Below are 27025 nucleotides of genomic sequence, written 5' to 3' on the forward strand. Positions count from 1 at the left end.
TCAGCCTAGTGAATAATATTGTCATTTGAGAGTGGTCATTTTCTTTCAAACATTACCATTCTAACTCCAGCAAATGATATGGAGAGGTTATCTACTAAGAATGTTGAGAGAATATTTTGGGGAATGATAGAGGATATCCCATTTATGACAAATGCAAATAATGGCTAGGTAGTTAACAGAATTTTCCTTGATTCAAACTAGCAAAAGTTGTCAGCAGTGTTTTGCATTCGCCATTCAATCCAGGTATACTGGAAACATCAATTTTTCTCATTATGTTTTTGGAGAGGGAAGTAATAATATAAATGAACCAAATGTATGGAAAAAAAGAAAGTTTAAGGGAAACTTTTTTAAGATTGCTTGACATCGTAAAAGACTTTCATAGAATTAATCCCTGCACCTATGCCACCTCTGAGAGCTGACTCCAAAACGGCCACTCCCTACCTACCACAATGAGATGGTAGCACTATGATTAGAGTGAATCAAGTGTAAGCCGAACCCACATGATAGAACAGAGAGCATTTCAAGAATACAATCATAGTGGTAGACAAACCGGACAGAATGCCAAGAGTTCTATCCTAACAAACCAGTCCATCCGGGAATTCAAGGGCCAAATTTCTTCACGAGAATAGTTCTGCGTGTCAGTGTAGGAATGCTGACACTGTTGATCCTAACGTTATAGGGTAGTTAGCAAGACCACCACAGCTCCCACAAATGGTTTTGAAAGCAAACTCCAATCCCAGCAATGGTATCCCTTCCCAAAAATTTAGACAGTGAAAAGAGGAAGACAGGTTGAACAACAAGGTGGAAGACAGTTGATAAAATATGAAGTAAGCTGAAGTAGTAATAACCCATAGAAAGAAATATAAAAGAAAATTTAAGTCAAACAGGAAAAAACTATTACCCAGTTCGAGAACCCTCTTGCCCGTCATGAGGCTTCAACACGGAAATGATACTCGGTGTTGAAGACAATTGACTTTGTCAAGGCATTCTCTAATTAAAATGGTCTACTTTGAAAATTAAGGTTGTAGCTTGGCTTGTAGTAGTAGTGGTAATAATAACAATAACAACAACAACAACAACAACAACAACAACAATAATAATAATAATAATAATAATAATAATATTAATAATAATAGTAGTAGTAGTAGTAGTAGTAGTAGTAGTAGTAGTAGTAGTAATGATGATGATAATAATAATAATAGAAACTAATATATACCTAACTTTTGGTTAAAGCAATGATCAAATACTCCACTATACCCTCCTTTTCTTATTATTACAGCCATCAACTTACTTTTATCTTCTTTGTACTAACAAGGTTCAGTATTTCTAATAATTTTTACCTTATAAAACCATGCATTAACGGGTAATTTTCAAATAATTAATGGCAGGCTATTAACTGAATAGGATTCGAAAAGCTCTCCAGAACATCCAACAACTACCGGTAAGCTTCTTTTTAAACAGATTTTCCGAAGACCTACATAACTTTCGCTCGTTCTGATTACTTTGATTTTGTATAAAATATTATAGCACAACTGCCCCTTGATGTTCTCAAAATCCACAAAATCCTTGAACTTACACATTTTAATCACTTCACCTGTCCCAAGTCTTCCTAACATTACAAGGCGGTTCCTCCTAGTGCAAATAAAAACACTAGAAAATGAAGTAGGCAAGCAAGTTCATAATATTTGGACCCTCTGCATTCAGTTCTAAGGCAAACTATAGCAGGCATCTTCAATTATACATCAAGATTCCTGGGTGGTACCAAATGACTTTTACTGAACCTCATATAAGTGTTCTACATTTCAATTTTGGATGAAGGACGTCGGGAAGCTACCCTCGTTTCTCACCTTTTCCCTAATTTTTTCATTCATACCTTGCAGGAAACATGGTCTCCAAATAGTCTTATGACTAGTTTGATAATGCCTATTCTAAACTTAAAACATAATACAAGTGTCTTGTTTTCTACTATGAGTGACTTGGTTTAAAACTGTCTACAAGTGCTCTCATGGAACCTAAATATCAATGCAAACAAGGTAATCTTATCATTCTGCTGAATTACACATTTCTGTACCTTCCGGTGAAACAGTCAAAACTGACTTCTTCAGTTTCAAAGGAAAAAGACTTATGAGACTGGGAACATTTAAGATACTGAATGGGGGTTATGATTGAGAAACGTAAATAAGGTTTGTAAAAGAGGAACAAGATTTTAGTAATAAATATTTAGGTGATTTAATGTACATCAGTAATTATACTTCGTCTAGTGATGGGAAAATACAAAATTTTTTAACGATTATGATACGAGTCCCGATACATCATTAAAATTAAGATTTTGATTCTGATACGAGTCCCGATTCCGATACATGCAATGAATTTGTGATTATTTTTAGACCCTGAAGCTGGTTTAATTATTTAAGCATTCAGAAGGAACAAAAATTATTTTATTCTTTCAAAAAAGTAAAAAAAAAAAGCTTCATATAAAATAAAATTATATGAAAAGGGTAAACGTTTCATCCTCATCATCATCGCCTATTACTGCAAAGGGCCTCAAATTTTGCCAGTCGTCTTGATCTTGAGATTTTGAATCACCATTCGTCCTCTACTTCCCGCTTCATAGTCCTTTGCCATGTAAGCCTCAGTCTTCCAACTCTTCTAGTGCATTGTGGAATCCAGTTAAAACTTTGATAAACTAAACTCTCATCTGGAGTTTGAAGAGTATGCCCAAACCATCTTCATCTACTCCTCACCATGATCTCATCTACATAAGGCACTCCAGTAATCTCTCTTATAGCTCACTTCAAATCTTGTCCTGCCATTTAACTCCCAATATTCTTCTGATGGATTTGTTCTCAAATCTACAAAATCTGTTGGATATTGTTTCATTGTCATACCATGACTCATGTCCATACAGTAACACTAATTTCACTAATCTGATATATAACCTGACTTTTATATTTAATTTCAGGCAACTTGATTTCAAAATTTTACTTAACCTAGCCATGGTCTGATTTGATTTTTTCAATCTTTCATTAAACTCTAATGCTAAAAACCCTGTATTAGAGATCACAGTTCTTGAATATTTAAATGATTCTTCCTAATTAAATGGTTAGAAAAAATATTCAAGTGTTGTAAATTCGTTGAAGGTATTTATTCAAATTCAAGTCTCAATATTCTTAGATTGTAATGTAAGAAATTACATTAGTATCTCAATTGTTTCATCTTTCATTCAATCTTTTTTTGGCAAGTAAATAGACCCTCCAACACTAAATAATTGTTTACTTTCAACAGACAAATACTTCCGGGCAAAAAGTGCCATGATAGGAAATCTATTTTTATCTAATCTCCACCACTGCAAACGATTCTCATCATTTTCTTCAAAGAAATATTCAGACATTTCATGTTCCATTAAGATTATGTTGTTCCTGGCTCTGCTACAGGGTACTTGAATTATCACATCCTTTTTCAGGCATTAGTTCAATTTTTTCTTGTCCTTTTTTTCTAATTCAGAGATGCATTTTTCAAAGCTGAAGGTAAAGTCATTTCCATTATCACTTTTCTCTTCAGACACATCAGATGAGACTATGCCTTGTGATATTTCATGAGGCATCAAAATTTCCTTCATTTATATTACTGAAATATTGACTTTCTTCGGTGAACCAAAGAGCCACCAATGGTTGCATTTTTAAGAATTGGCGTTTTCATTTTTTGGCGAAAGAAGCGATATATATTGTACAGATATTTTTCACATGTTATAGTTTTTATAAACTAATCTTTGGGCATCACTGTATAATTACAAAGGTTTAGTAGTTAAGAAATTACATAAACAAAATATCACACAGGACAATAGCCAAGTTGGCAACCCTACACAAGACTGAAGTCTGTTAAGTCTAAAATCCTACTTATCTGTTCTTATTCATTCTTCACGCAACCATGAACGTTGCAATTTCTTTCTTCTGTAAATGTTCGCAACTTCTTTAGAAATAATGATACTTCCATTATCATCATTATCTCCTCCTATGACTATTGATGCAAACACCCTCGGTTAGATTTTGCCAATCGTCTCTATCTTGAGCTTATATATCAATACTTTACCATTCATCATCATCTACTTCATGCTTCATAGTCCTCAGTCTTGTAGGTCCCAGTCTTCCAACTCTTCTAGTGCCTTGTGGAGCCCAGTTGACAGTTTGGTGAACTAATCTCTCTTGGGGAGTGCAAAGAGCATGCCCAAAGCATCTCATTCTCCCCCCCACCATGTTCTCATCCACATATGGCACTCGAGCAATCTCTCAAAGTTTCATTTCCAATCCAGCCCTGCCATTTAATTCCCAATATTCTTCTGAGGGCTTTGTACTCAAATCTACAAAATCTGTTGGATATTGTTTCGTTGTCATACCACAACTCACTAAACTGATATATAGTCTGATTTTTATATGTAATTTCAGGCAATTTTATTTCAAAATTATACTTAACCTAACAATTGTCTGATTTGCTTTTTTTTAATCTTTCATTAAACTTCAATTCTTAAAATCCTGTATTAAAGATTATAGTTCTAAATTATCTAAATGATTCCACCTCATAAATCTTTTCTCCTTCCAATGATATTTCATCTTCCATTGCATATTCTATTCTCGTCATCTCTGTCTTTCTTCTATTTTTCTTGAACTCAACCTCATGTGATATTTCATGCATTCTGGTAAGCAAGCTTTGCAAGTCATGAGGTATTCTGCTAATAAGGACTGAGTCATCAGCATACTCTAGGTCCACTAATTTCCTGTTATCAATCCAGTCCAATCCTTCTCCACCATCCCCAACTGTTCTACACATTACAAAATCCATGCAGAGGATAAACAACATAGGTGGCAATACATTACCTTGGAGTACTACGCTGTTCTATGGAAATTCATTTGATAGGTCTCCACTAACATTAACTTTGCATATGCTATGCTCACAAACAGACTTAATTAAATTTACAAATTCAAGAGGAACTCCATAACAACGCAGGACTCTCCAAAAAGTTGGCCTGTGCATACTATCAAAGGCATTTCCATACTCAACAAATGCCATCAAAAGTGGATTTTTATATTCTACACATTGCTGTACAACATGTCTTAAAATGAAAATTCAGTCGGTACAACTTCTACCTTTTCGAAATCCTGCTTGTTCATCTCCCAGCTTTTCATCAATCTTTCTCTCTAGTCTCTTTAGAATCAGCATACTATATATTTTCATGACAACTGATGTAAGTGTGATGACTCTGCGATTATTGCAATCAGTCTGATCTTTTTTTGCCATTTTCACCAACACTCCTAGCTCCCAATCATCAGGTTTTTCCTCCTCATGCCACATTTTATAAAATAATCTTGTAAGTCTTCTGGGAGTCACTTCACTTTTGGCCAATATCATCTCGCAGTTATTTCATTGTATCCAGGGGCTTTCCATCTCTCTAGTTTTTTAATGATGGCTTCGACTTCAAACACACTGAATTCATTCATGCGCACATCAAGGTCTTCCTCAGCTTCAAGTATATCAATCAAATTATTCCCTTCTTATCTCCTATTCATGAACTAGTTAGTGTTCCATCCAACGTTGCCTCCCTTTATCTTCTGTTGTTATAACAGATCCATCTCTCTTTTTTATGGGTATATGCTTCTTCTTCTTTGCCCCAGTAAAAATTTCATCAATAATTCTATGAGCAATTCTTACACCATAGCCACTCCCAGAATTCATAGCTTTGTCAGCCTTGTCTGCTTTACTGTCTAAATATTCTCTCCAGTCATTACTTGGTTTTCTTTTGACCACTATCAATACTGGAATACTTAGCTTAACTTTCATTACTTTAGATATTAAGATCTATAGATTATACTGATACTTTAAAGTTATCAAACAAAATGTTTACTTTTTATTATTACCTGTAATAAAGATTTAAGTTGGAAACATACAAATTCCAAGGGTTCATTTTCAGAATCTGAAATTTGATGAAAATTCTCCTATTCCGATACCACAAAAAGTTCCAATATTTTCGATTCACGATTCCGATCCCGAGTACTCGTCCCATCACTAGTTCTTACCAGCAAATTATTAGTGTATATAATAATAAACAACTGTCAACACTTGCATTTACCTAGAGGAGGTGGATCCCAGTTCCAAGGGTTATTTGGCTCATAATCAATATTATAATCATCAGCAGACATCTGATTACGTCCTTTTCTAAACTCTTCATCTTCATTTAGCAACTTTTTCTTGGCCTTGTTTAAGAAACCTGAAGAGTAAAAAGTATAAACAACACATTTTCTAACAATCCATACAAATATTCCATACATAAACATGGCATAATACAAACATTACAGCATTAAAAGGTAATGCAAAAGTGTTTCAAAATGAAAGAAAACCTATTATACTGTAGATCTATAAAAAAAAAAATCACAAATATTGGCAGTATACTAGAATGCTCCAAAATCCAGTGAAAATGCAAGACTAATGTTCTTCAACTAGTAAAATAGAGGTAGCTACTGAATTTATAACCAGATCCCAAATATATGAATTTTTCTAAGTAACTTTTATTATTCCAACTATACACACCTGAGTCCTTTAATAGAAGTATGATTTCAGTAAAGCTGTAGCTTGGTTGTTAAAATTTATAATGAGGTGGTGGTTGTTATTGATGGGTAGCAGATAAGCTCTGCCCATCTGGCAGTCCAATCATCATCATATCTTATCGACCCAACATGTATCAACTGCATAGCAGCCTGACTACATTCATAGAGGTCCAAATCTGTACCGATTGGTCCCTGTTCACACCCACAAAGTATGTGGTCCATTGTCTGGATGGGATGACCACATGAGCAGTCAGCAGGGGCGGCAAGACTCCACTTATGAAGATTGTCCCAAGTCCTTCTAACTCTAGCTCTTGCTCAATTAACAGTAACCCAATCCTTTCTACAGAGGTTTGTACTATGGGGAAGAGACTCACACGGACTCTGGAGGGTCTCATTAGGTGGGCAGCGGTCTGTTTCTCTCCAGCGTTCAAGGCGGTAAGTCACTTTCTCCATGGGGCCGAGTCCAGTGGGTACCCACTTTACCCTTAACTTAGGACAAGCGGGGCAGTAGGGGCAGGAAGTGCGACTTAAAGGACTCGGGCTTGTAAAGTTAGGAAAAATACAATAAAATCTATTTGTTCTTACACGAATATAAATCATCGTCCTTTAATAGGAGACTTATCCTTAAGAAGGAGAAAGTACCTATGACCAAACTGGCTAGTCTAAATCCAGATTGTCAAAGTACTGTATTTGGATTTGTGAAAGGAGCCAAACTAATGACTCCTGTCATCTTCTTAACAACCTGGGAAAAAGATATATTTATGAGACAGGCTAGCTTTCTGTCTACTATTGACAGACAATCGTGGAAGAACCTATATCAAACCAAGGATATGGTGTCTGAAATATATGTGAAGTAAAAATCTCGGGTTTGCGTACATCTATCCATTCTTCCCTCACAAGGAAGATGGGAGAAATACTACTATACTTAAAACTTACCAAAAAGTTGTTTGGATGGGATATTTACCTACATGAAACATTCGATCAAGAAAAAAACAGCATAACCACACCATCACATGAGGAAGGAAAGAAAAGTAAAAGGGCTGAACATTCTTGCCTCTCATCCTAGACTTACAACACGGCCATTTTCTTCAACAGGATACTTCTTGTCCCGTGAGGGAGCTAGGCTCGATACACGACTTGTGTAAGGGTAAACATAGTCAGTGACTTATGAGTATACTCCTGAAGGTAGTCTGGTGTTTCTAGATTTAGGCCTTCAAGACTTAATCCACAAACAAGTTCTTCCTGAAAACTAGCGTTGAACCAAAACCTCTGATTGAGTGAGTACTTGCTTGGAGAGTTACTTCTGGTCTTCAGATAATGTTGGATACATTCGTTTGCTTGATGGTTTCTCAAAGCCAGAAATTTTTGTTTTAACCCTCCCACTGCTAAGGAAGAGTCTCTGGTGCTGTGGTCTGAAGATCTGGGTCCTCTTCAGGTAATGCCATACAGCCTTGACAGGACAGAGAAACAAATTACCCTGATCACTGATAGCTTTTTTAAGAATGAGATGGAGGACATGAACATGGATTCATTCATAGATGGCAGGGTTCTGGGTCATTGTTACAAACTCTGGAAGACCTTCATCCATCCCCATGGTAGAGCTAGTGGCATATGAGATGTCATGCCATTCGTGGACACAGTTCGCTGAGGTCATGGTAGGGAGGAAGACAGTCTTGAGGGTCAGATCAAACAGCTGTCTCAAAGGTTCATATGGGCCCACCTTGAAGGATCTGAGAACTCGGATGATGTCCCACGCTGATGGCTTTAGTTCCCTTGGAGTACAAGACAGCTCAAGCTCCTCATGAGCATTGAAAGTTCCCACAAAGAGGAAAGGCCTAAGCCATTCAGTCTAAAGACTTGGTTCAAGGCCGAGCGATAACCCTTTATCGTGGAGACCCAGAGGAGCTTTTACCAATGAACGTAGAACAGGAAATCAGCAAATAGTTGCAGACAACTAACCCTTCTAATACAACAATTACAGAAAATGTCCTACATTCCTTGGTAGACAGCTGCACAGGATCTTCGGAGATATCCAGCTATTTTGTGTGCAGTCCCTTGCAAAAACCCTTCACCCTTAAAGTGAGAAAGATGTCATTGAGTAACTTGGCAGATGAAGCTGAAAAATTAAAAGAGGCCATTGGGGTAATTCTCTTGGTACCTCGTCTAAGAGCATCAGCAGATTTGGATACTATTTGGCATATGGCCAGTTAGGAACCACCTGGATTATTCTGAGATTTGGTAATATCAACACTGTTGATTACCCTTCGAACCAGGCAGAACGGGGGGAAAAGTGTAGACATCAATGTTGTCCCATGAATGTTGGAAAACATCCTCATCTTTTATAGCAGCTGATGGATGCAGAACTGGTGAGCAGAAAACTGGGAGGTTCTTGTTGAGCTACAAGGCAAACATGACTACTAATGATGATCTCCAAAGAGAAAGAAACCTTTCTGCTACTAGAGGATGAAGAGATCAACCAGCACATTTCTATTACTGGGAATGAACCTTGCTGACAACTCTACTGCATCACTGAATGTCCAATTGTGCACCTACTTCCCAAACCAGCAGAGGTGCTGTGAAACAGTAACTCGTTGCTTGCTGACATATGCCGCTGCAGTTATGCTTTTGCTCATCAATGATATCAAGTAGCCTATCAGACACTGTTGGAAAGCTTGCAATGCTAGAAGAGATGCTTTCATTGACTGATTGATTGATAAATATTATCTAGCATCATTACAGTGAAGGTCACTGATGCAACCAAATTTAGTTAAAAATAGTTATATACCCCTTAAATCAACCATGATTAAAATTCATTAAATAAGTTAGTGTCCACAAGAAACTTAGAATAGCAATCAGCATTGCACTCCTGTCCCAGAACAAAGGCCTAAGACATGTCCTCCCAATCGCATATGTTTATAGTCATTCTATGACAGTTTATACCAGCAAATTTTCTTAGCCAGTCAATCTATTAACTTCTTTCCCTTCCCTTGCTTCTTTGCAATCTCAAGGGGCATATTCTGTTATTCTTGTCAATTTATTATTAATAATTTTCATTATATGGCCTGCCCATGTCCATTTCTTTTTCTTACATGTTAGAATATCCTCTAATTAAGTTTGCTCTCATATCCATGTTACTCCTTTTCTGTCTCTTAGTGTTATTCCCATCATTATTCTTTCCATATCTCTTTGAGTTATAACTAGCTTATGTTCTAGGGTTCTAGTAAGGCTCATAGTTTGTTTTGGGTGATTTAAATACTAAGTAAGTCAAAAGATAAGAAGACAATTGGCAGTACATACTGTATGTAAATTTGGGCGTATGCACAAGGAATGGCAGAGGAGAAATACCTGTACTTGCACAATTTGCTGAAAGAAGCAGTCTTAAAATGTTATTTTTATTACTAAAATAAATTTTTGAATATACTTACCCGATGATCATGTAGCTGTCAACTCCGTTGCCCGACAGAAATCTACGGTCGGGATACGCCAGCGATCGCTTATACAGGTGGGGGTGTACTCACCAGCGCCATCTGTGGTCAGGTACTCCAGTACTTCTTGTCAACAAGACCTCAATTTTCTCCTCGGTCCACTGGTTCTCTATGGGGAGGAAGGGCAGGTCATTTAAATCATGATCATCGGGTAAGTATATTCAAAAATTTATTTTAGTAATAAAAATAACATTTTTCAATATTAATCTTACCCGATGATCATGTAGCTGATTCACACCCAGGGTGGTGGGTGGAGACCAGTATACATGTTAACCAAGAAGCTAAGTATCCCGTATTTCATTTTTATTAGTTATTCAAAATAACAATAAAAAATAAATAAGTACCTGGTAAGGAAGTCGACTTGAACCATTACTCTGCCTTTAATAAGTAAGTCTTCCTTACTGAGCGTAGCGGTCCTCTTAGGATGCTGAACGACTCTTAGGTGGCTAAAGTATAAAGGGCTGCAACCCATACTAAAGGACCTCATCATAACCTCTAACCTAGGCGCTTCTCAAGAAAGAATTGACCACCCGCCAAATCAACCAGGATGCGGAAGGCTTCTTAGCCGACCGTACAACCCAAAAACAACAATAAAAGCAATCAAGAAAAAGGTTAAAAAAGGTTATGGGATTATGGGAATGTAGTGGCTGAGCCCTCACCTACTACTGCACTCGCTGCTACGAATGGTCCCAGGGTGTAGCAGTTCTCGTAAAGAGACTGGACATCTTTGAGATAGAATGATGCGAACACTGACTTGCTTCTCCAATAGGTTGCATCCATAACACTCTGCAGAGAACGGTTCTGTTTGAAGGCCACTGAAGTAGCCACAGCTCTGACTTCATGTGTCCTTACCTTCAGTAAAGCAAGGTCTTCTTCCTTCATATGAGAATGAGCTTCTCTAATCAGAAGCCTGATGTAGTAAGAAACTGCGTTCTTAGACATTGGTAGCGAAGGCTTCTTAACAGCACACCATAAGGCTTCTGATTGTCCTCGTAAAGGTTTTGACCTTTTCAGATAGTACCTAAGAGCTCTGACTGGGCAAAGAACTCTCTCCAGCTCGTTACCCACCAAGTTAGATAGGCTAGGAATCTCGAACGATTTAGGCCAAGGACGTGAAGGAAGCTCGTTTTTAGCCAAAAAACCGAGCTGCAAGGAACATGTAGCCGTTTCCGATGTGAAACCTATGTTCCTGCTGAAGGCGTGGATCTCACTTACTCTCTTAGCTGTTGCTAGGCATACTAGGAAAAGAGTTTTTAATGTGAGGTCCTTGAAAGAGGCTGATTGTAGCGGTTCAAATCTAGATGACATCAGGAACCTTAGGACCACGTCTAGATTCCAGCCTGGAGTGGACAACCGACGTTCCTTAGAGGTCTCAAAAGACCTAAGGATGTCCTGCAGATCTTTGTTGGAGGAAAGATCCAAGCCTCTGTGGCGGAAAACCGTTGCCAACATACTTCTATAACCCTTGATCGTAGGAGCTGATAGGGATCTAACGTTCCGTAGATGTAACAGGAAGTCAGCAATTTGGGTTACAGTGGTACTGGTAGAGGAAACTGCATTGGCCCTGCACCAGCTTCGGAAGACTTCCCACTTAGATTGATAGACTCTGCGAGTGGATATCCTCCTTGCTCTGGCAATCGCTCTGGCTGCCTCCTTCGAAAAGCCTCTAGCTCTTGAGAGTCTTTCGATAGTCTGAAGGCAGTCAGACGAAGAGCGTGGAGGCTTGGGTGTACCTTCTTGACGTGAGGTTGACGCAGAAGGTCCACTCTTAGAGGGAGAGTCCTGGGAACGTCGACCAGCCATTGCAGTACCTCTGTGAACCATTCTCTTGCGGGCCAGAGGGGAGCAACCAACGTCAGCCGTGTCCCTTTGTGAGAGACGAACTTCTGAAGAACCCTGTTGATGATCTTGAACGGCGGGAATGCATACAGGTCGAGATGGGACCAATCCAGCAGAAAGGCATCCACGTGAACTGCTGCCGGGTCTGGAATCGGGGAACAGTACAATGGGAGCCTCTTGGTCATCGAGGTAGCGAACAGATCTATAGTTGGCTGACCCCACAGGGCCCAAAGTCTGTTGCAAACGTTCTTGTGAAGGGTCCACTCTGTGGGGATGACTTGACCCTTCCGGCTGAGGCGATCTGCCATGACATTCATATCGCCCTGAATGAACCTCGTTGCCAGCGTGAGCTTTCGACTTTTTGACCAAATGAGGAGGTCCCTTGCGATCTCGAACAGCTTCCTCGAATGAGTCCCTCCCTGCTTGGAGATGTACGCCAAGGCTGTGGTGTTGTCGGAGTTCACCTCCACCACCTTGTTTAGCTGGAGGGACTTGAAGTTCATTAAGGCCAGATGAACCGCCAACAACTCCTTGCAATTGATATGAAGCGTTTTCTGTTCCTGATTCCGGGTCCCCGAGCATTCCTGTCCGTCCAATGTCGCGCCCCAGCCCGAGTCTGATGCGTCCGAGAAGAGATGATGGTCGGGGGTCTGAACAGCTAACGAAAGACCTTCCTTGAGAAGAATGCTGTTCTTCCACCATGTTAGAGTAGCCCTCATCTCTTTGGAAACAGGAATTGAGACCGTCTCGAGCGTCATATCCTTGTTCCAGTGAGCTGCCAGATGGTACTGAAGGGGGCGGAGGTGGAGTCTCCCTAACTCGATGAACAGGGCTAGCGAAGAAAGAGTCCCTGTTAGACTCATCCACTGCCTCACCGAGCATCGGTTCCTCCTCAGCATGCTCAGGATGCACTCCAGGGCTTGGTTGATTCTTGGGGCCGACGGAAAAGCCCGAAAAGCTCGACTCTGAATCTCCATACCCAGGTAAACGATGGTCTGGGAAGGAACGAACTGGGACTTCTCTAAATTGACCAGGAGGCCCAGTTCCCTGGTCAGATCCATAGTCCATCTGAGACTCTCCAGACAGCGACGACTTGTGGGAGCTCTTAAAAGCCAGTCGTCTAAATAAAGGGAGGCTCTGATGTCTGCCAAGTGAAGGAATTTCGCAATATTCCTCATCAGTCGCGTAAACACAAGAGGTGCCGTGGTCAGGCCAAAGCACAGGGCTTGGAACTGGTACACAACCTCTCCAAAGACGAATCTCAGAAAAGGTTGGGAGTCTGGATGGATGGGAACGTGAAAGTAGGCATCTTTCAGATCTAACGAGACCATCCAGTCCTCCTGCCTGACCGCTGCTAGGACCGACTTCGTCGTCTCCATTGTGAACGTCTGCTTGGTGACATAAGCATTGAGCGTACTGACGTCCAGCACCGGTCTCCAACCTCCTGTCTTCTTGGCCACCAGGAAGAGACGGTTGTAAAAGCCCGGGGAATGATGGTCCCGAACTATCACCACTGCCTCCTTCTGTAGCAGGAGCGACACCTCTTGTTGTAACGCTAGCCTCTTGTCCTTCTCCTTGTAGTTGGGAGAGAGGTTGATGGGAGAAGTGGTCAGAGGGGGATTGCGGCAGAACGGAATTCTGTAACCCTCCCTTAGCCACTTGACAGACTGAGCGTCTGCACCTCTGCTCTCCCAGGCTTGCCAGAAGGTCTTGAGTCTGGCTCCTACAGCTGTCTGGAGAGGAATGAAGTCAATGCTTGCTTTTCGTGGACTTGGCACCCTTCTTTGACTTGCCCCGGTTACTGTCTGCACGGGTACCTCCTCTACTGGAGGCTCTACCACGAAAGGGCGGAATGAATCTGGTAGCAGGTGTATCAGCCACAGGAGTGCGGTAAGATCTCGGCACGGAAGGTAAGGTTTTAGCCTTACGTGCTGAAGAAGCCATGAGGTCATGCGTATCTTTCTGGATAAGAGCCGCAGCCATCCCCTTGATTAACTCCTCCGGAAACAGGCACTTGGAGAGAGGAGCAAACAGCAACTCTGACCTCTGACAAGGGGTGATACCAGTCGATAAGTAGGAGCATAGATGTTCCCTTTTCTTGAGGACTCCTGAGACAAAAATAGACGCAAGTTCGCCAGAACCATCGCGAATTGCTTTATCCATACTGGACATGAGTAGCATGGCCGAGTCTTTGTCAGAAGGAGCAGTCTTCCTGCTTAAAGCCCCCAGGCACCAATCGAGGAAGTTAAAAATTTCGAAGGCGCGAAAGACTCCCTTCATCAAGTGGTCCAGATCAGAAAAGGACCAGCAGACCTTCGAGCGTCTCATAGCCGACCTGCGGGGAGAGTCAACCAAACTTGAGAAGTCGGCCTGGGCAGAGGCAGGAACCCCCAAGCCAGGTTCCTCTCCCGTGGCATACCAGACGCCCGACTTAGAAGCCAGCTTAGGAGGAGGAAACACAAAAGAGGTCCTTCCCAGTTGCTGCTTGGACTGCAACCAATCCCCTAAAACCCTCAAAGCTCTCCTTGATGATCTGGCGAGGACAAGCTTGGTGTAGGCAGGCGTAGTAGACTGCATGCCTAGAGAAAACTCGGAGGGAGGAGAACGAGGGGTTGCAGACACGAAGTGTTCAGGGTACAACTCTCTGAACAGAGCCAGGACCTTGCGAAAGTCTAAGGAAGGCGGCGAAGACTTGTGTCCTTCCACATCAGATGTAGGATCATCCAGATGAGCAGCTTCATCCTCAGAAACCTCATCGCCTGAGAGTTGAGTAGCGAGAGGTAAAGGCAGAGCGGCAGGCTGAATGGCTGAATCCTGCAGAACGGGTGCATGCGTACCTGCGGATCCATCATCATGCCTCTGCTGAATAGACTGAGGGCTGGCAATGACAAAGGCAGAGGGCTGGAGTGAGGGAGGTTCTGCGGTGGTCTGAGGAGTAAGCGAAGTGGTCAGAAGCGAATGCTGGAAGGCATGAGGCTCATGCTGCATGGTATGCGGCTCATGCTGCATGGGATGAGGCTCATGCTGCGAAGAATGCGGCTGCTGCATGGTAAGAGGCTCGTGCTGCATGCGTTGAGGAGGATGCCTCATAGCATGAGGCTCCTGCCTCAAAGGTTGCGCCTGCCTCAAGGGTTGAGGAGGTTGCTGCGCAGAGTGAGGCTCCTGCCTCAAGGGTTGAGGAGGTTGCCGCATAGCATGAGGCTGCTGCCTCATGGGTAGAGGAGGTTGCCGCATAGCATGAGGCTCCTGCCTCAAGGGTTGAGGAGGTTGCCGCATAGCATGAGGCTCCTGCCTCATGGGTAGAGGAGGTTGCTGCATAGTGCTGGAACCTGGCAACTCCCGATGCGGCAGCTCACGCATGGAAGCAGGAGGAGCCTCAAGAACATGCGTCTGGCAGGGAGGACTGCGCAGAGGTGGAGGAGCGCTCGCAGGAGGAGGGGTGTTAACCTTCTCTGCCTGATACTCCTGCATCAAAGCCGCAAGCTGAGACTGCATAGTCTGCAGCATAGACCACTTGGGGTCCACAGAAGCTGGAGCAGAGGCCTGTTGAGGCACCACTCTACCTCTCTTAGGAGGTGTGCAGTCATCAGATGACTGCGGCGAGTCCGAACTGGCCCAGTGGCTACACCTGGGCCGTTGGACTAGCTCGGAAGGGACCTTACGTTTGAGAGGTCGTGAGACCTGGGTCCACCGTTTCCTCCTGGAAACCTCTTCCGCAGACGAGGAATTTAAGGGCTCATTCGTCTGGGAGTGGAAGTGACGATCTCTATCAGATACGCCCGCAACCACTGAGGATACAACTGTGCGCCGATCAAGGCCTGCCGAACCCTTTTGCCCTTCGACGTTGCTTCTCCCCTGGGCTTGGGAGCTTGCAAGAGGTCCCGGACTGGGAGGACGACTGGCACGCACAGAAGTATCCTCATGCGCAACACTGACACTGACACTAGGCACAGCACTGGCACTAACACTTCCCACTGCACTCTTCACTTTAAGTTCCTTGACATCTGCCAAGAGAAGATTGTGGTCACTAACTAACGACTCCACCTTATCACCAAGAGCCTGAATGGCACGCAACATATCCGTCATATCAGGCTGAGCACTCGTAGCAGGTTCGGGGGTCACCACCACAGGGGAAGGAAAAGGTTGAGGGGCATGGGGGGAGGAATAAACCAAAGAGCGAGAAGAACTCCTCCTAACTCTCTCCCTCTCTAACCTAGTTGTATATTTGAGGAATTCATTAAAATCGAATTCCGAAAGCCCAGCACATTCCCCACATCGATCTTCCAATTGACAGGATTTTCCCCTACAATCGGAACAAACGGTGTGAGGATCAACAGAGGCCTTCGGAAGACGCCTATTACAAGTCCTAACACTACATCGCCTAAATTTAGGAGCTTGAGAGTGGTCGGACATCTTGAATTTAGAGAACAGTCAAGGGGGAATTCCAAAGTAAAGCAAAGATCGTTAACCAATAAACCAAATTAATTCCAAAAGCTATCTAAGCTAAGGGAAAAGCTTCCTGTACAGCGAAGGCTAAATTTTAGAGCAAATACTTCACCAAAACCGTGAACAAAGACTCCAAAACAACAGCGTATCCATGTAGGTCTTGCCGGCGGCACGACAGAGGAAAAATTGAGGTCTTGTTGACAAGAAGTACTGGAGTACCTGACCACAGATGGCGCTGGTGAGTACACCCCCACCTGTATAAGCGATCGCTGGCGTATCCCGACCGTAGATTTCTGTCGGGCAACGGAGTTGACAGCTACATGATCATCGGGTAAGATTAATATTGAAAAATCACGAACACCTTTCTCTATAAAAAGAACATAGAAAAAGGACACGAAGTAGCCCAAATACAGAACCAAAAAAAAAAGAATAGATTTTATCATCATGAAAAAGTAAATCAAGATAAATATGTAAAAGTCTTCAACAAGGTAAAGTCAAGCAACCATAAAAAGGTGAGAAGCAAAATTACAAAATTTATCTAGATCTAAGGCAATAGAAAAATCAATTTTAAGGAAGAAAAACACTCCTGATATAAGAGAAAAATCTGATGAGTTTAGTTTAGTAATACAAAATAGGTACTCCCAGCTACATGATGAAAGGGAAGTAGGAAAAGGAGGATTGTCCTGTAATCCAGTATGTAACTGAAATGACACCTTGTCAGTCCTGTTGTACGCATGTGTCTCAACAATCGGCAGTACGTATAGTAATGATACAGAAAACCTTATTTTGTGTGCTTGTTGATACAGGGGCACAGGTTTGTCTTGTAAATGAGTCTGTACTGAGCCAACTTGGCATAGAGTACCAGGTAGTGTCAGAAGAACAGTTAGAGGGGTTGACCAGTACCTGCACCTGCATTCTAGGCTACGTCCAGTTAGAGGTGAAGTGTCCTTCCGGGTGGAAACTACCCCTGTTTAACTGGTTTTATTGGGTGTCTGATGGTAGTCAACCATTATTCCAAGTGGGTGACGGCAGTACCAATACGGAATAAGAAGAGCTGTACGATATGCCAGGCGCTGGAAGACCAAGATTTTCCTGTTATTTCTCCTGTTCCAGTTCAGATATTGACTGATAACGGCACTGAGTTTATTTCCCAGGAATTTACTGAGTTGTTGGAACGGTTCGGTTTGGACCAGGATTCCCAGGGTCCCCAACCACAGATCAAGCCATGAAGTAGCCTGCATGGCATACTTCGTGACCTTCTCCTGGTTGAGGATCTTTGATGCCGAGAACAAGACCTGACGGCTGGAGAACCTCTCTAGAGAGACTTCCTTGGTGAGCTTTTCCAATGAGTGATGGAGAGGAAGAGCTAGATGTGGCTCATCCACGATCTGAAAATACCTCCTCTGCTGGATGCTAGGAGCTGGAAGAAGTTTGGGCATCCTTTAGCCCTTGAGACCAGGGTAAGGCTGAACTGGTCTTAGAGGGCTTCTGAATGCCAAAGACACGGTCTAAGACTGTGTCTTTGCCCTTTCGTGGGGTTATCTCTGGGTCAATAAACCTATCGAGTACCCTAAATAGAGTTAGAACTTGCCAGAATGCATGTTCTGACTCTTTCTGCTCCCCCTCCAAAGTGGGACTAGCAGCAAAATCTCCTTCCAACCAAGAGATCTCCTCTCGGGGTGGGTCGCGGGCATCCCTAGAGTGATTAGTGGTTCCTATAGGAGGTAGGATTTAAGCATCGAAGGCAGGATGGGACTGTCCCTCCTGACTTCCATCGATAGTGGAGAACTCTCCATGTGAGGAGAAACTTCCCCAGAAGGTGGAAGGGAGGAAGTTCGGGCCTCGCGCAACTCCCTCGGCAGAGGTGAGGTAGGTGAGTGTTTGGCAGGAGAGACAGGAAGGATGGACCTTGAGGGCCTAACAGGATTAGTTTCACCCTAAGGGATGTGATTGCATCTGAGACTCCTCTTTTCCTCTTCAGGGGAGAAGAAGGAAAGCTTCCTCGCATAGATCTGGTGGTGCTGTTGGAAGGGAGGTCAGTGACGAGCGAGAGGACATGGCAGGCCAGAAGGCTTGCACTACTTCTCTGACCATGGCACCAAACCAAGGCAGCTTGCTGACTGATGCACTGTTAAAAAGATCCCCTAAAGGGAACAATTACTTATCCCGATCAGTTCTCAGTTACAACCTTTCCCATCAAACTGAGATTGGCTGTACTCCAGCTGAGAACATACTGAAGGGTGCTCACGATGTTGACAGTATCCTGTTGCTGTCAGCAGAAACAATGAGACCCATCCATGGTACAAACCATTTAAGGAGGGTTCTCTGGTTCTTAAGAAGGTGCACCAGTTGGGACACCTTCTGTCGAACAAGCTCATCCCTGGGGTTGAGGGGGCATTCCATGTAACTAAGGTGCACAAGAATAGGATTGCCTATGAGCTGCAGAGACTGCCTGATGCTCACCATATCCAGTTAAAGTCCTGGCTTGAATTTCCAGTTTATCTTAGAAGACACTTTCTCTGGTATCCAAAGGGTCCTGGATCCTGTAACTGAGACTAGGAATAGTCCAGGACTTGAGAATAATAGTCCAACTTCCTCTGAAGTCTCGGAGAGTTTTGGTTTTAGTAGTGATGGTAACTCCTATGGGGTGGCTTCAATAGTTGCATCATACCTTTTGTCTCGAGATTGAAACAAGTCCCTACGACAATGGAAAAGTTACCATCCTCCTAGAACTATTGCTCAGCCTAAGCCCATCATTAAGCCAGCTAGGACTATTGAGAGGAAAAGAGCACTGGATACTTGGTTATATCCTTCAAAAAATTTTGATGAGACTCCTGTATTGAAGCCTGAATCGTTTTGAGATCGTGTGGTCCTCCAACTGTGGGAGAACAGCCCCACTGAAATGTGTGAAACACCGATTTTGACTCCCAAATTTGTGGTTCACTCGCCTGTGCCCAAATTTCCAACATCCCAATTCTTAGCCTCCTCTTTCCAAGAGGAAGGTGTCGTTCATCCTCCAGGGAGTTGGGAATTCTGGGAAGTTTCCAGCATTCCGTTGATGGAATCACTTTCTGCTGGCTCCAAGAGTTCCAGTCCAGATTGGGTAAGAGAAAGCCATGTTTCTGACTCAGAAATGTCTATTTATCCTAATTATGACTTTCTTGGCTTTTTGCCACCCAATTGTGACGACCAACTGTTGCCTGGAAATCCCGCCTCTAGTGGATTTAGTCCCTCATAGACTAGGTCAAAAGGTCCGGTTCCTAACCTACCTTTAGTTCAGCCTCGAGTCATAGAGTGGAGGCCTCGTCTCACTGACCAAACGAATACTACAGAGAGGGAACTGTCCTCCATTCCCGAGTCACCTCAGAATTAAAAACCTTGCCAACATTCTGATGGTAGACTAAAACATCGGTCAGAACTCGAGGATGAAGTGGCACAGTCGGGTGTATTTGACCTGGACTAAACAGCTCTGTTTGGCTCTTCTTTAACAGAGCTTTTCCCTGAGTCATCACCTGATTTTTCGGAATTTTTATTGTCCTCTTCTGAGTCTACAGATTCTGTCTCTGGTCCGCATCAGAGAGTGTTGATAACCCGCAGATATCAACTATTGTGCGAGGTTATCGATCAGTTAAAGAAACCCCGTTAGTGCCAGGAGAGTCGCCGACTAAGCCTGTCTCCAGTGCTGCGATTAACATGGCTTGTCAGCAGATTGCTGAATCCAGGCGCATGTCCCAAAACAGAATTTTGAGACTCGGAAGAAGAACTAAAAATCTCTGAATTAATGACTGAACAGAATTTGTTTTTATATCAAGTTTTCATATAGTAATTACCGTATTTCCCGTGTCATAAGATGCTACAAGTTGTAAGACGCACCCTTAAATTAGCAAGGCAGTTTTTGGAAGAAAAAAAAAAGAAATTTTAGTATTTTACAAGTACTGTACTGTAATCTTAGCAGCAATTCCTAGTCAGCGACTTGTGTGATTTTTGTCTGGCACAGTAAATTTTCATATTTTAAGTTGTACTATGAAATGTTTAAGTTAATATTAATTAGCTGAACGCCAGTTATCCCAATTTTATTACATTCATATAAGAAACCCCTAAACCAGTTGTAGTTGCCACCTCAACCACACGTTTGGAGTTTCAAGTGTTGTTTACGTGAAATCAGTTTTGCCAAATCATCTTAATCAAATTTTGGTACAGAAGTAAAATTCCAGTAATATTTCCCACATTCCTCAAATAGTCTACAAATTTTCACACAAAAACAATTATTGATAAAAAAAAATATAGAAATCCTTCTAGGTAGAATACTTTTGCTACTGTTATTTTCTGCTAACTTGGTAACACTCCACTCAACCGAGATGTTTTTTTTTTTAAGGCCGAATTCAGCAACTGTCTTTTTGTATTATTTTCATATTATTTTGGCACAAAGTCATTATCAATATACCCTGTATTGCTTTATTACAACATATCAACAAAATATGAGAAAATAGGTAAATACTGCATAAGCAACTAATGTGCTATAGCGTCGTCTGCTGAGAGTCCACTATTTTGCATGTTTGCTACTGCACTTCATTAAACGAAATGCAACATAAAAATAAATTTATTATGAATGATAACTGTAGGTTTATATGTTATGTCTCGTGAGTTTGAGTGCTTGTATGTCATTACTGGAGTGTTTGAGAGTTGTCAAATATCCCTATACAACTTTTATGAAGTGTTAAGACTTAGGGTGATTTTTGGGGACATTTTTCAGGTAAAAAGGTGCGTCTTATGACACGGGCAATACGGTACTTTTTTTTATTAGTCATATTTTTATTCCCACATTGGCATAATCAAAAGGCTGTAGAACGGGACACTCTGTGTGAGGAAATCTGTATTGAGTAACGGTTTGAGTAGTTGATTATTAATCGCTGGAAATTTTCCTTGACCGTAACAAAGTTATACTAGATTTAGAAATTTTTACTATCCAGTAATAATCCGAAATCAATAAGCTTCCTATTCTAAATTGATTTTGGACTAAAATGAATTCTATTCAGTTTATTTTTGGATAATTTTATAACTGTATATCTGTAATTGTGTAATGTTCCCAGTAATAATAACTGCGATTTATTATATTGTATGTCAATGGAGTATTGTTGGACGGGTTGCATGATAACCTAATTTTCAGTTTTTATGTATTGTATCGCCATTGTTTCTCATAATTTATCATCTAATCCTAATACACTTTTTTTATATCATGAAACTGTCAAATGATGTACCTAATGTAATATGACAAATTTGGAGATAATTTGTATTTTTCCTAATGATACAAACCTTTAGCTATTTATTAGAGGTTATTACTTTTAGAGAAGCTGAAAGGACAAGCCCCTAAACTTTTAGCAAGGGTTAACTACCCATTCCGCTAGTTAGCGAGGGTAGTGGGGATAGCTTGCTACCACTCCTGCTCACACACCGGTGATTTAGCTCACTTTACTTGGAGGTAGGACTTTAAGGGGGCATAGGGTTGGCGACCAAGTTTGTATAAAAAGCTAAAGGTTTGCATTGTTAGGAAAAATACAAATTATCTCCAAATTTGTCATTTGATCTGTAACTGGAATGCAAATATACACTACTTATTAGGGGTGACTCACCCATTAGGAGGGTAGACGTTCCTTATAAACTGGCTTTTGGCTTTACCAGGGGGCTCCTTATTTTGAATAGGTTTGTACCAAAAAATGATATTTTCATTATAAAATAAATTTTTTAACATACTTACCCGGTAGTTATATATACTGTATAGCTTACGTCCCCGACGTTACGGCAGAAAATTCAAAACTCGCGCCAATTGCCAATTGGATAACCAGGTGTACCTAGCGAGGTACCTAGGAGCCATTCCAGGAACCCTCATACATTCCATGCCTCTAGTCTCTTAAAGGGGAGGAGGGTGGGACTTTAATTATATATAACTACCGGGTAAGTATGTTCAAAAATTTATTTTATAATGAAAATACCATTTTTAAACATAAGACTTACCCGGTAGTTATATATATAGCTGATTAACACCTTTGGTGGAGGGTTAGAGACAGCTAGTATATCTGGAATTTTTCTTAAGAGTTAATTAAAACAAACTTAAGGGTTCGTACCTGATAAGGAAGCTGACTTCAATGATTCTCTGTCTCATCATGTCTGCTAGCCTTATGAGATCCAGCGATCCTCCCAGGGGGCTGAAGATCTCGTAGGGACTGTCAAACCGGTGTATATACCTCATTATGACAGAACCTCCTCCAATAACCAGTTCCGGACTCTCTTCAAGGAACAAAATTGACCACCTAACTAAAATCAATGATTTTGGAAGACTGACACAGTCTCCACAAACAACCATAAAAACAAATAAAAATTCCATGAGAAGAAAAGGTTATTGGGATTATGGGAACGTAGTGGTGGATCCTTCACCCACTACTGCACTCGCTATCACGAATGGTCCCAGAGTGTAGCAGTCCTCATAAAGAGTCTGGACACGATTAAAATAGTGTGAAGTGAACACAGATTTACTCCCCCAAAAGGTTGTGTCCATAATACTCCACCACAATCTATTCTGCTTGAAGGTCATTCAAGTTGTTATAGTACTAACCTCATGCGTCTTGACCTTAAAAACTTGAGGCCAGTCTCACTGTAATGTATATGAGCCTCTCTTATAAGAGTCTGATGAAGAATGAAATGACATTCTTGACATCTGATAATGAGGGCTTCTTAATCGAGCACCAAAGAGCTATCGACTTGCCTCGCAACTCTTTCATACTGCCTGGGTAGAACTTCAGGGTTCTTACTGGACACAGGACTCTCTCCAACTCCTCGCTAACCATATCCAAAAAATTCAGAAACTCAAAAGCCTTAGGTCAAGGTTGAGAAAGGCGGTCATTCCTGGCGAGAAAGCCTAACTGCAATGAGCAGATAGCTTCGTTATCTCAAAAGCCAACGTTTTACTAAACGTATGAATTAACTGATTCTTTTAGATGTCACAAGACTAACAAAAAGAATAGTTTTCATCGAGAGGTCCTTTAAATGAAGATGAAAGCAAGTGCTCAAGCTTGTCACTCATAAGGAACTTCAGGATTGAGTCCAGGATCCAAGCTGGTGAATCCTGGTTGTTTGAAGTTTCAAACAAGTTGAGAAGTTCCTGTAGGACTTTATCAATCGAAAGGTCCAAGATACTGTGTCTGACAACAGTCGCTAACACACACCTGTATCTCTTGATGGAAGAGGATGAACAAATGTGCTTCCTTCGAAGGTAAAACAGGAAGTCAGCAATCTGAGTTGTAGAGATACTGGAAGAGAAAAACAGAGTTGACTCTGCACCATTCTCTAAAGCTTCCCACTTGGATTGATAAATCCTGATGGTAGAAGTTCTTATTGCTCTTGGGAAAGACTTAGCTGCCTCTTTCGAATACCTCTAGATCCTGTGAGGTTTCAAAAGGCTGAAGGTAGCCAGAAGAAAAGCTTGGAGACTAGAAGGGTAACTTTCCAAGAGTGGTTGTTTGAGTAAAACTACTCTTAATGGAAGACTTCTAGGAGAGTCCACCATCCATTCCAGTATCTCTGTGAACCATCCTCTTGAGGGCCAAAAGAAGGCCACTAAAGTCACCTGGTCCCTTCATGTGACACAAACTTTTGTGTCACCTTGTAAGGAAATAGAACGAGGAAAACGTACACATCCAGATTGGACCAGACTAATAGGAAAGCGTCTATGTGGACTGCTTCGAGATCTGGCACTGGAGAGCAGTAAGTTTCTAGTCTCTTTGTCTGTTAAGTCACGAATAGGACTATACAAGAACGACACCAAAGTCGCCACAGATTCTTGCAGATTCTCGATGGAGTGTCCATTCTCCAGCTGAGACTGTTCTTCTATAAGTTCTTCTCTTTTTTAAAGAACCTTGTTAGAAGGAATACATTCTTCTCCTTAGCCCAGATGAGAAGACTCCTCTCAGTCCCATAAAGGAACCTCGAGTGGGTTCTGCCTTGCTTGGCAATGAAAGCCAATTCTGTGGTGTGATCAGCATAGACCTGTACCACTTTGTTCCAAACTGACCCTTCAAAGCTTTTTGAGAGCCAACTGGACTGTCAACAGTTCCTTTGGGTGATGAGGAAGCTCTGCTGATCCTCTGTCCAAAGTCCCGAAGCTTCCAAGTGTCTAGTGTTGCTCCCACCCCGAATCTGAGGTGAGGAGACACAACACAAGGTCTAAGATCCTCTGTTCAAAAGGGATGACCTTCCGGAAGTTTGACTGGATCGAACCACCACTGAAGGCAACTTCTTATAGCATCCTAAAAGAGATGGATATCGACTCGAGACCTTCTCCTTGTCCCAAAATGATTGAGGTTGAAATGGAGAGAATAAAGATAACTCACATAAAGATCATAGCTTCTAGCTTCTGACTGGCCGGGAATCAAACCCTGGTCCAGGAAAACTATGATGAACAGTGACATAACAATGGTCACCAAGAAAGAATCAGTCTTCCCAGGGAATAAACCCCCTCCCCAAGAGGAGAGGTTTCCCAACATACTCATCCATTTCCTGGCAGAACACTTCTGTATCTTAGAAAGATTGCAGTTTCAAGAAGGCTTGTTCCGTTCTAAGAGGAGACGTAAAAGCCCGAAAAATTTGACTCTGAATCACCATCCTTAAATAAAGTACTTTTGTGATGGTGTCAGAAGATCTAACAGAAGCAGTGACGTTGTGTTTATCAGGATACATGTATTTAAGGTCCTGACTCCTGGCGTCAAGGAAACCCAGATCACCGCCTATGTCGCCGCGTTGTACTAAGGCTAGACGCTCGATAAAAAACTTTCGTGATCAAAGAGATCGGAACTAAGGCGTCCTTGATCTCGACATTCGATTCGACTAGTCACCACGAAGTCCGAGGTTCTCATGTTCAATGTCATGCCTCCTTCAGGATCTCAGACGTCGAGCGTCCTGAAATACGTGACACCGAGCGTCCTGTAAGACTTGGCACCGAGCTTCCTGTAAGACGTGGCGCCGAGCATCCTGAAAGACATGGTGCCGAGCGTCCTGAAAGACAAGGCGGCGAGCGTCCTGTAAGACGTGGCGCCGAGCTTCCTGTAAGACGTGGCGCCGAGCGTCCTGAAAGATGTGGTGCCGAGCGTTCTGAAAGACGAGGCGCTGAGCGTCCTGTAAGACATGGCACTGAACTTCCTGTAAAACGTGGCGCCGAGCTTCCTGTAAGACGTGGCGCCGAGCGTCCTGTAAGACGTGGCGCCGAACGTCCAAGAAGGAGTGACGCCTAGCGTCCTGTAAGACGTGGCGCTAAGCGTCCTGGTGTCAGAAGAGACTCGTCTAGTTGAGAGGAATACGCAATTCTTCTGTAAGGTTCAAAGTTATCTGAAAATCCTTCATGAAGATCGTAAGAAAGAGCTCTGATAAATCAATCGTCCAGATACAGGGAGGCTCTGATGTCTCTTGAGTGCAGTATTCTGCTACATTTAGCAAAAGTTTAAATGCAAAGCCTGCCTCTTAAACTCCTCTCTAGATCTGTGAGAGAGATCTATTGGAGCTAAAACTAAAGGAGGTTTTCCTATGAAAGGAAATTGTAATCCTATGCCTGAAAACTTTAAATCAATCAATCAATCCTTCAGAAGATGTACTAACCAAAGGTCTGCTCCCCTCTTCTCCCAAGATTGCCAGAAGTTATGTAGTCTGGCTCTACTGCCTGAAGGCGAAAGCAGTCAGACTCTGCTTCGCCTTGTGACCAGGCTGACATGAGACTTTAAATAGTTCATGATTTCGATGTCTCCATGGAGAACTTTGACTTCTGAACAAAGGCATTGAGAGCAGTTACATCCAGGACCGGATAAAAGCCTCCCTCTCCCAAAAGAGAGACATTTGATGTTGCAAAGTCTGTTTTGCAGAGAGGTCTTATCAGAGTAACTAACAAAGGAGGTTTCACTAGGAAAAAGATTTCGCATCCATCCTAAAGGAATAGCACGGACCTCAAAGTTATCCTGCCCCATTGTCTGGATCCCTTAAGAGATTCAGCGATCCACCCAGGGGGCTGTAAAAATCTCTGTGGGGCTGCCACAAGGTCCTTGACCTTAACGTGGTTCTTGCTATCTTGGAATACCTGATAAAGAAGCTGGCTTCATAGGTTTATATGTCTCATTTACCTGCATTCCTTGAGACTCGGCAATCCACTCAGGGGGCTGTAACAGTGTCTGTGGGGCTGCCATAAGGTCCTCAACCTTAACGTGGCTAGACCTCCACCCTATATGACATATCTGTTTTAGACGTTGTTATGACGTTGTTATTGTTTTAAGAATGATTTATTGTTAAATTATTCTCATCATTTATTTATCTCCTTATTTCCTTTCCTCACTGGGCTATTTTTTCTCTATTGGAGCCCTTGGGCTTAAAGCATCTTACTTTTCCAACTAGGGTTGTAGCTTAGCTAAAGATAATAATAAAAATAATCTCGTACCTCAGATACAAGATCTAGAGGCCAGATTATCAGAGGAAAAAAGAAAGCTGTCTTTCCTTGGTGCTTCTGAGACTCTAAACAGTCTCCCACCATCCTTAAAGCTTCATTGATGACCACGTGTAAATTCAGAGGGTGGCGAACATAGAGCAACAGGCATAAAATAATTTGGGAATTAATCATAAAAACTTTCA

General features: G+C 42.1%; 1 protein-coding gene across 3 annotated transcripts in view; it reads right to left on the reverse strand.

The window, feature by feature from the left end:
* Positions 1–27025, reverse strand: part of Rbsn-5 (Rabenosyn-5) — a 197599-nt gene that overhangs the window by 124201 nt on the left and 46373 nt on the right. For all 3 annotated transcript variants that reach the window (XM_068376841.1, XM_068376839.1, XM_068376838.1), the window contains exon 3: positions 6122–6259. In XM_068376841.1, the coding sequence (XP_068232942.1) occupies positions 6122–6259 (138 nt within the window). The remainder of the gene's footprint in view (positions 1–6121; positions 6260–27025) is intronic.

The sequence above is a fragment of the Palaemon carinicauda genome, chromosome 7, assembly GCF_036898095.1.
Source record: "Palaemon carinicauda isolate YSFRI2023 chromosome 7, ASM3689809v2, whole genome shotgun sequence".
NCBI lineage: Eukaryota > Metazoa > Arthropoda > Malacostraca > Decapoda > Palaemonidae > Palaemon > Palaemon carinicauda.